Genomic DNA, 8,839 nt, shown 5'->3' with positions numbered 1-8,839 from the left:
ATCACGCTTCAGTTCTTCGCATGAAAATCAGTGGGATTTAACAGCACTTAACAGGGTTAACTACACTGCTTCCCCAAAACTAGGTCTTCCATTTAATGCTAATAATTGAGCCCAGCGGCCCAGGCCAGCCTTGATGTGTGTGTGTGGGGGGGGCACTCTGTTTGTGCGTGCCCACAGAGAGGGCTCCGAGTGCCACCTTTGGCACCCGTGCCATAGGTTCGCCACCACTGTCATAGTCCCCTTCCACACTTGCAGAATAATCCACTTTCAATGCACTTTGCAGCTGGGTTTTACTGTGCGTAATAGCAAAATCCACTTGCAAATGATTGTGAAAGTGGATTGAAAGTGCTTTATTCTACATGTGCGGAAGGAGCCATAGACAAACCGTGCATCAGTGCTTGCTAGAACTCTCACCATGAATGGAAACAGTTTGTTCCCACGTACCCGCTGACAGCTAGCATCTCCCAAACAACAACTGGAAATGACACAGGGTGGATCTTGGCAGCCAGGGAACATTTCAATGATTGATTGTATTTTTTTTTCTGAGCAATAATTAGATCCCAGAGATGACATGAAACAGGAAGGGTCAGACAGTTGCGGGGAGAGGGGGGGAAAGAAAGTCAAGGTCCTGTATTATGATAAGGTTGGATCCACAAAAAGGAGAGAGGACAGACGGACACAGGTCCAGAAGGTTGGATGAGGGGTACATACAATTATCTCCTATTCATGTGCACGCCCGCATGCGCCATTATCCACATCCAGCGGTTATCACCAGGGAGAGCAGAGTCACCCAGACCCATAGAGGAAAGGAGAAGCACAGAACCATAGAGTTGGAAGAGACCCCCAAGGGTCATCCAGTCCAACCCTCTGCAATGCAGGAACACACAATCAAAGCACTCCTGACAGATGGCCATCCAGCCTCTCTTTAAAAACTTCCAAAGGAGGTTGGAGGGAAGGGAGAAGCAGGTGTGCTTTCGTAGATTTCAACCCCTTCCACATATTCCCCCAACGGCGGTGTCAAGACCTTGAGTCTACCAGAGTTGCCGGACCTCTGGACAGATATTTAACCCTTGCCTGCTCCTTACATTCGGTTCAAAAGAATACATGTACAGGTATACTGCTACTATCACACATTAGGACCTTGGATTCTGGGATTTTATACCCCTTCTTCCTTCCCCCCAGCTCTGGACAGCCCCTGAATCTGCAGACATCCGCCATTGCTCCAGACTCATCTTCTGCAACTCGTGGGTTCAATTAGTCTGGTGGGTGTCCTTGTTTAGAGCAGGAAGACCAGTCTGAGTAACCTGGAAACTCCTTGGTCTTCCAACCAAGGCACAGTTCCAACTGAGGTACAGTGCTTTCAAAACCCAGCTGAATGGTTGCACGTTCCTCCGTCTCCCAGCTCACCAGAATGTCTTCTTGAATATGGATGCAGAGTGGGGGGAGGGGGTACTTGTGGGAAAGGAAGGGGGAGAGATGAGTCATGTTACCCACTCAGTTTTGACAGGCCTGCTAAAATTACACGAAACAGAGCCAGTTAGGAGAAGAGTTTAAAATCAGCAGGTGAACAATATCCTCTGGAATTCTGCAAAGCACCCAACAAAGTTTTGAAAATGCCAACGATTACTTAATTTATGGGGGTTTGGGGTAGGAACGGAACGAGGCATTATTTGCCTGAAATGTGTCCCGTTTCCTTTTAAAGGCAAATTAGTGGTTAAATAGTTTGACAAGATGTTCTTAGTAAAATAATAATTTACCGATAAAAAGCGTCAGAGAGAGAGAGAGAGAGAGAGAGAGAGCCATTTAAACGGTTTCTGCTTTTGCATGACCTATGCGTGATGGTCTAATCCAGTGATGGCGAACCTTTTCGAGACTGAGTGCCCAAGCTGCAACCCAAAACCCACTTATTTATCACAAAATGCCAACATGGCAATTTAACCTGAATACTGAGGTTTTAGAATAGAAAAAAAAGGTTAGCTCCAAGGTGCGCGTTACTCGGGAGTACGCTTGGTGGTAGTCGGTGGCTTTGCTTTGAAGCAACTGTGCAACGCTTCGAACGGGTGGATCGCAACCCTAGGAGTGTTTACTCAGAAGCAAGCCCCATTGCCAGCAACCGAGCTTACTCCCAGGTAAAGGATCTCGCTTTAGTTCTTCCCATGAAAATCAGTGGGGTTTAACAGCGCTTAACGGGGTTACCTACGCTGCTTCCCCAAAACTAGGTCTTAGGTTTAATGCTAATAATCTCCCTGAAATAACTGCACTATTATCACATGACAAACTCTTTGCCCGCGTGCCCGCAGAGTGGGCTCTGAGTGCCGCCTCTGGCACCCGTGCCATAGGTTCGCCACCACTGGTCTAATCTTTGGAAGTCGAAGAAGGGCGGGGGGATTTTTAGCCAACAAGATCATGTGTCCTATCTTTTCTTTAAAAAAAAATATGAAAAGAAAACTCTCTATAATGGAGTGAGATGTAATTTTAATAAGCAAACATCTGATGGGTACAAGGTTGCTAATTGTTTAAGAATTCCGCCCTCCCTCCCCAACACACATAAGGTACCTGTTCTCAGTTTCCCTTTCTGTACCACCACACTTGCATATGAAGCATTTAAGACTTTGCAGTGACCGTCTTCATCTCCGCTGTAGGACTGCTTCCGCACAAACCACTTCGTTTGGAAATTGCCATCAGTTGTTGACTACATTTTAAACAAAAACCAAAAAACCCCTCCCCACAATGCCATTGGCAACTTGCTACATTCCAGTGTCTTCCCTGTTTTCCTCCTGCCTTTTCTCAGACCTGATTTTGTGGCAATTAAAAACAAAACAAAACGCATAAAATGCAATTGCAGCTCCAGGCTGCCTAGTATAGCTATAAAGCATGATTAAGGTTTGGTCTTTCATTTTTCTTCCTTTCCTTCTGCCTGCAGATTGGGGCGGGGACCGGGGGGGGCGGGAGGATCAAGTACTGCTTTTCACTTTGCAGTCAAAGCTATTCCTTTTTATCATCTTTACAGCACTATTACAAAATTGTGATCATAAAAATTTTAAGTATCCATTTGGACCGCATTGAGTTAAAAGACAGTACTTAAACTGGCACTGCCCCTCCCAGGACAAGACCATGGACCATTTATTCGGGAATGTTGCAGCCAGAGGAAGTCACTGATAACGGCTGCAAACAAAGGAAGAAAAGTAAATTTGCAGGGAGCCGCAGAACCATTGCAGAATGGAACTTAATGCCAAGTAAACATCTAGTTAGGATCTCAGTCATGAGAATAGCCGTTGGTGTGTTTCCATGAGGAATATAGTGCAATATGAAGTGTGGTGTGGGACGTGTTTCAATTCCGCATGCAGCTGATTGTGGAAAAGAAATATCTGAGCAGTACAAAAGTAGATGCAGGCCATGAGAGCTGATAGATTATACAAGTGTGACACTATAAGAATTGGACTTCATCAAAACAGAGCATCCACACCGAGTTAGAATCCAGAATCCATATTTTTTTAAAAGGAAACTATAACCACATTGTGCTGTAGAGATTTTGCAGACTCAAAGACCAGTCGTTTTTCAGATTGACTGTTCTCTCCCTAAATGTACATGCACGCTCCCCCCGCCCCTGTTTTCCAAACTTCAGAAATGTACATTTTAAACACTGGATGATTTTTAGTGTCAGAATATTTAGGTAATTTGTGGCTTTAACTGCAATTTTTCTATGCTTCTCATTTTATTAAATTTGAAAAGTGTTGGCTTTGGATCAATGGTTTAACATAATCAGAAGAGTGTGTTTATGTGTCCATTTTAGCTCCACATTTGAAATTTGGATGGTTTTTTAAAAAAATATTGACTTTAGGTGGGTTTGTTTCACATTTTGGCTTTTGGGAAGATGTTTCTATTAGAATCCTGATAATATCGTAGAGTCCATCTTGGTCAGCAATAATGCTTGTTTTTGTAAAAAAAAAATCACCACTAATTTCTGGAAGCAGGAAAATTACAAGAAGAAAAGCTGGAAAGGGCCGGGCTGGGGACTAGAACCCTTTGAGTTTCTCGCTCAAAACTTCCTATTAGCTCTGTCTCGTGATTTTAGTGAATTCTGCCAAGATGCCGTGAGTAGGTCAGCCTCCTTCAGGCCACAGAAGGAACAGCAGGAGAAAGAAGATGTCTCCCGATTTAACCAAACCGAAATCAGGAGGGAGTCTATGAAAAGAACTGAAGTAAATAAAGACACCCCCCCTCGCCCTCTCCCCCTCCCCAAACCAAAGGAATCAGAATAAACCTCCCAACCCCTACCGGCTCCTGCCCGGCTTCTCTCCTTCTCCTCCTCCAGTTTTGTTTCGTTTCTGTCCGCCATCTTTTTGCAAACGCGTTCTCCCCACCTCCCATTCTGTTCTTTTTCTGGATTTGTGGTGTTCTTTTTTTCTGTTTTTTTCCCTTAATTATTTACAAGTTCACAGTATGGGCCACTCCCAAGATGGCGACTTTTCCGCCCAGGAGTGAGTCGAGCTTCTTAAACTTAAACCAACCCCCCTTCCCCTTTGCGTCTTTGGTGGGGCCTTGACCCATCCATGCCTCTAGTTCGTTGGCTCCATTAGCCCTGCTGGGGCGGCTCTAGCAATTCCCAGGGGTACGGAGTTTGCCCTTCTAGCTGCTCGGACTCCCGGCTGCCCCTGCGCCGCGCCAGGCGTCATGGTTGCTGAGGGGACGGGGGTGGCGGTTGCTGGACTTGAGTCCCATTGGATGAGATCAGCTTCTTGTCCTTAGAACCACGTCGATGGTGCTCGGAGGAGACGTCGGATTCGGAGCGCCGAGATGTTTGGCAGCCGCGGGTCAGGGTACCTGGTAAGCGGGACAGTTGCCCGTTCTTCTCATCTGGAGTTGGAGGGAAGAGCAAACAGTATTAATTTCTCAGACATCACTTGATTATGCTGTAAATGCTCTTTTTAAGAAACTCTCTTATAGGCAAAACAAATTAAGATGAGAGTTTACGGTTGACTTATTACCGATCAGCAGACTTGCTAATATTTTAAGAATGATTAAATAATTTAAATGACCAAGATTCCTGATTTAGATTAGTAACATCTACAAGATTAGTAACATCTACAAGAAAAGTAACATCTTTGAGAGATAACTGTTACGATCAGTTTTTTCCCTTCTGCAGGATAGTGATTTACTAAGTTTTTTTTTTTAAATTAAGACTATGGCCAATAAGCTGTACTATTGAAGGAAGGAAGATACTGTTATGTAAACAACCCAGGAAAACTGCAAGCTGTACTGTAAGCTATCCTATTGAAGGAAGGAAGTTACTGTTATGTAAACAATCCAGGGAAACTGTAAACTGTACTATAAGATACACCATTGAAGGAAGGAAGTTATTGTTACATAAACAATCCAGGAAAACTGTAAACTGTACTATAAGATACACCATTGTAGGAAGGAAGTTATTGTTACGTAAACAATCCAGGAAAACTGTAAACTGTACTATAAGATACACCATTGAAAGAAGGAAGTTATTGTTATGTAAACAATCCAGGAAAACTGTAAACTGTACTATAATATACACCAATTAAGGAAGGAAACTAGTGTTATGTAAACAATCCAGAGAAACTGTAAACTGTACTGTAAGCTATCCTATTGAAGGAAGGAAGTTATTGTTATGTAAACAATCCAGGAAAACTGTAAACTGTACTATAAGACACACCATTGAAGGAAGGAAGTTATTGTTATGTAAACAATCCAGGAAAACTGTAAACTGTACTATAAGATACACCATTGAAGGAAGGAAGCTAGTGTTATGTAAACAATCCAGGGAAACTGTAAACTGTACTATAAGATACACCATTGCAGGAAGGAAGTTAGTGTTATGTAAACAACCCAGGAAAACTGTAAACTATCCTAATGAAGGAAGGAAGATGCTGTTATGTAAACAACAGTCCAGGAAAACAGTAGCAGTTGTGTGTGTAAAGAGCTGTCAAGTTTCTGTCAACCTATGGCAATCTGGCATGGTTTCCATGGCAAGAGATGAACAGAGGTGGTTTGCTGTTGCCTGCCTCTGTGGAGCAAATCAGGATTTTCTGGGTGGTCTCCCATCCAAGAACTAACCAGAGCCAACCCTGCTTAGCTTTCATCTGCTCCGATCAGGCTAGCCTGGGCTATACAGGTCAAGCCTTTAAAAATAAGTAGAATCATAGAGTTGGAAGAGACCCCAAGGGCCATCAAATCCAATACACATGCCATGCAGGAACACACAATCAAAGCACTCCTGAAATATGCTCATCCAGCCTCTGTTTAAAAACCTCCAAAGGAGACTCCACCACACTCCAAGGTAGTGCATTCCACTGTCGAACAGCCCTGACTGTCAGGACGTTTTTCCTGATGTTTAGGTGGAATCTCTTTTCCTTCACCTTGAATATGTTACTTCTGGTCCTAGTCTCTGGAGCAGAAGAAAACAAGCTTGCTCCCTCCCCAACACGACATCCCTTCAAATATCTAAACATGGCTGTCATGTCACCTCTTAAGAAGTCGAGTTAAGAGTGCCTCCACAGGCCATGCTGTCTCTTTCAGTTTCTGATTAGTTCTTGTTATCATTGGAACAGTTCATACCACACATGAAATTAACACACAACAGAGCAACTGAATTGGCAGAACTTTAAATGGCACATTCACAAAGAATCCGATAGCATGCAGGGATGTGCAGGTGCTCCGAAGCAGTGATCTCCTCCAGAAGGACCAAATGGAGACTCCATAGTCAGCAGTAGTATATCACTGAATGCCAGTTGCTGAGGACAAATAATAGAAGGATAGCTTTTGCCTTTATGCCCTGCTTGTGGGCTTCTCAAGGGCACCTGGTGGGTTGTTGTTTGACAACAAGATGCTAGATGAGGCTTTTGGCCCGTTCCGCACATGCAGAATAATGCACTTTCTATTCTATTTCTATTCTAATAGAATAGATTCTATTCTATTCTATTCATTCTATTCTATTCTTTCAATCCACTTTCACAACTGTTTGCAAGTGGATTTTGCTATTCCGCACAGGAGAATCCAGCCGCAAAGTGCACTGAAGGTGGATTGAAAGTGCATTGTTCTGCATGTGCGGAAGGGGCCTCAGGCCGGATTCAGCAGGGCTCTACTTTCTCATGAGCTGATAACGACACCAACAACATCATGCAAGAACGTGAAACGTCAAATTAGCAAACAATCCAAGTGTCACTTAGAAAATCAACCACAGCTAGGGACATTACCTAGCAAACTGTTGGTACCCAGTCCGAGTACGGATCCCGAACACCCACCTGCGAGGGCTTGCACGGAAGGCTGGTCGTGTGTGCTCAGCAATTGCGCCTGAATTGTTTCCACCACTCGCTTAAACCGGCGGCTGGGACCTGTGGAGGCAGACAACGTTTTTTAGGTCAGGGAGAGAATTGGTTCCCTTGGAACAGTCCTGGACCCTGGGGTAGGGGATGGTTTTGCAAGGGTCCACAGCTGGAAGTCATAGTCAAACATTCTGCATAAAAAGGGATCTGGGGATCTCAAGGCAAGGCTAGGGCCAAAACACTGAATATTCCCCATTCTTTGGGATTCTAAGTCTGAATTATAGAAGATTTATATCCCCCCTTTCTCTCCTTCAAGGAGACTCAAAGGGGCTTACATTCCTTTCCCTTCTCCCCTCACAACAAACACCCTGTGAGGTAGGTGGGGCAGAGAGAGCTCAGAAGAACTGTGACTAGCCCAAGGTCACCCAGCTGGCATGCGTTGGAGTGCACAGGCTAATTTAGTTTACCAGATAAGCCTCTACAGCTCAAGTGGCAGAGCAGGGAATCAAACCCGGTCCTCCAGATTATACACCTGTTCTTAACTACTACGCCACTGCTGCTCTCTGTAATAGTGTAAAAATGACCTGTAGGGTCTGTTCAGATATTGATGACCACGTGAAACAGCCCTTTGTGGGCATATCTACACCACGGACTGAAAGCTGTGTAACAGATATTCCTGCTATCCAGTTAAATCAGAGAACTGGAGTCCTGTTGGGAGAGTCAGTGCGGTGTAGTGGTTAGAGTGTAGGATCTGGAGACCCGGGCCTGAATCCCCACTCTGCAACAAAAACCTGTGGAGCAACCTTGGCCCAGTCGCTCTCTTTTAACCTAACCCGCCCCACAGGGGTCTTGTGAGGATGAAATGAAGTCCAGGACAATGATGTTGCGAGCTGCTTTGAGTCCCCGCAGGGGAGAGAGGCAGGATATAATTATTTATGAAAATAAACAGACAATATCAGATATCTCTCATGGAGTTCCCAAGACCCTAAGGGTGACACCCTGACAGTTTAACGCAGTAGTATGAGATGATACCCTGGATCAGGGATCTTCAAACTATGGCCCTCCAGATGTTCATGGACTACAATTCCCATCAGCCCCTGCCAGCATGGCCAAGTGGTAGGGCTCATGGGAATTGTAGTCTATGAACATCTGGAGTGCCGTAGTTTGAAGACCCCTGCCTCGATATATCTGAATCTACAATTTATATTTATTTATTTATTTATATTTTAGATTTATCCAGCCTCCTTCCATCCTATACAGCTTTGTGGTTCAGGCAGGAACAGGGGCGTACCGCCCAGGGGGGCATATGAGGTCAAATGTCCCCGGACTGTGGCCATTTAGTCACATGGGGGGCCCGGAAAATCGCCCCAGCATGCATACACAGCATGGGAAATTCAAAATGTTGTTTGGTTGTGGTAGGGGAGGGCAGCCACCCATACGGGCGGGGGGCGGCGGCGCAGAAAACTCAGATTTTGCACCAGGCTACATTTTCCTTAGATACATCTCTGGGCAGGAAAAGTCTTAGTCAATGGACACCCAGGGCA

The 8,839-nt window shown here is 44.8% G+C and overlaps 1 protein-coding gene across 5 annotated transcripts in view; it reads right to left on the bottom strand.

Moving 5' to 3' along the window:
* Nucleotides 1-2,458: 2,458 nt before the first annotated feature.
* BRSK1 (BR serine/threonine kinase 1) overlaps nt 2,459-8,839 on the bottom strand; it is a 57,107-nt gene continuing 50,726 nt past the window's right edge. For 3 of the 5 annotated variants that reach the window (XM_048517209.1, XM_048517211.1, XM_048517213.1), the window contains 2 exons: nt 7,227-7,364; nt 2,459-4,857 (listed from right to left, as the gene is read on the bottom strand). In XM_048517209.1, coding sequence (XP_048373166.1) covers nt 4,673-4,857; nt 7,227-7,364 — 323 coding nt within the window. In that variant the 3' untranslated portion in view covers nt 2,459-4,672. The remainder of the gene's footprint in view (nt 4,858-7,226; nt 7,365-8,839) is intronic. The other 2 variants (XM_048517210.1, XM_048517212.1) reach the window with 1 other exon arrangement.

Source organism: Sphaerodactylus townsendi, linkage group LG15 (assembly GCF_021028975.2).
Source record: "Sphaerodactylus townsendi isolate TG3544 linkage group LG15, MPM_Stown_v2.3, whole genome shotgun sequence".
Lineage (NCBI taxonomy): Eukaryota > Metazoa > Chordata > Lepidosauria > Squamata > Sphaerodactylidae > Sphaerodactylus > Sphaerodactylus townsendi.
Note: the sequence above shows the minus strand (reverse complement) of the source record. Positions and strands in the feature narration are given on the sequence as shown.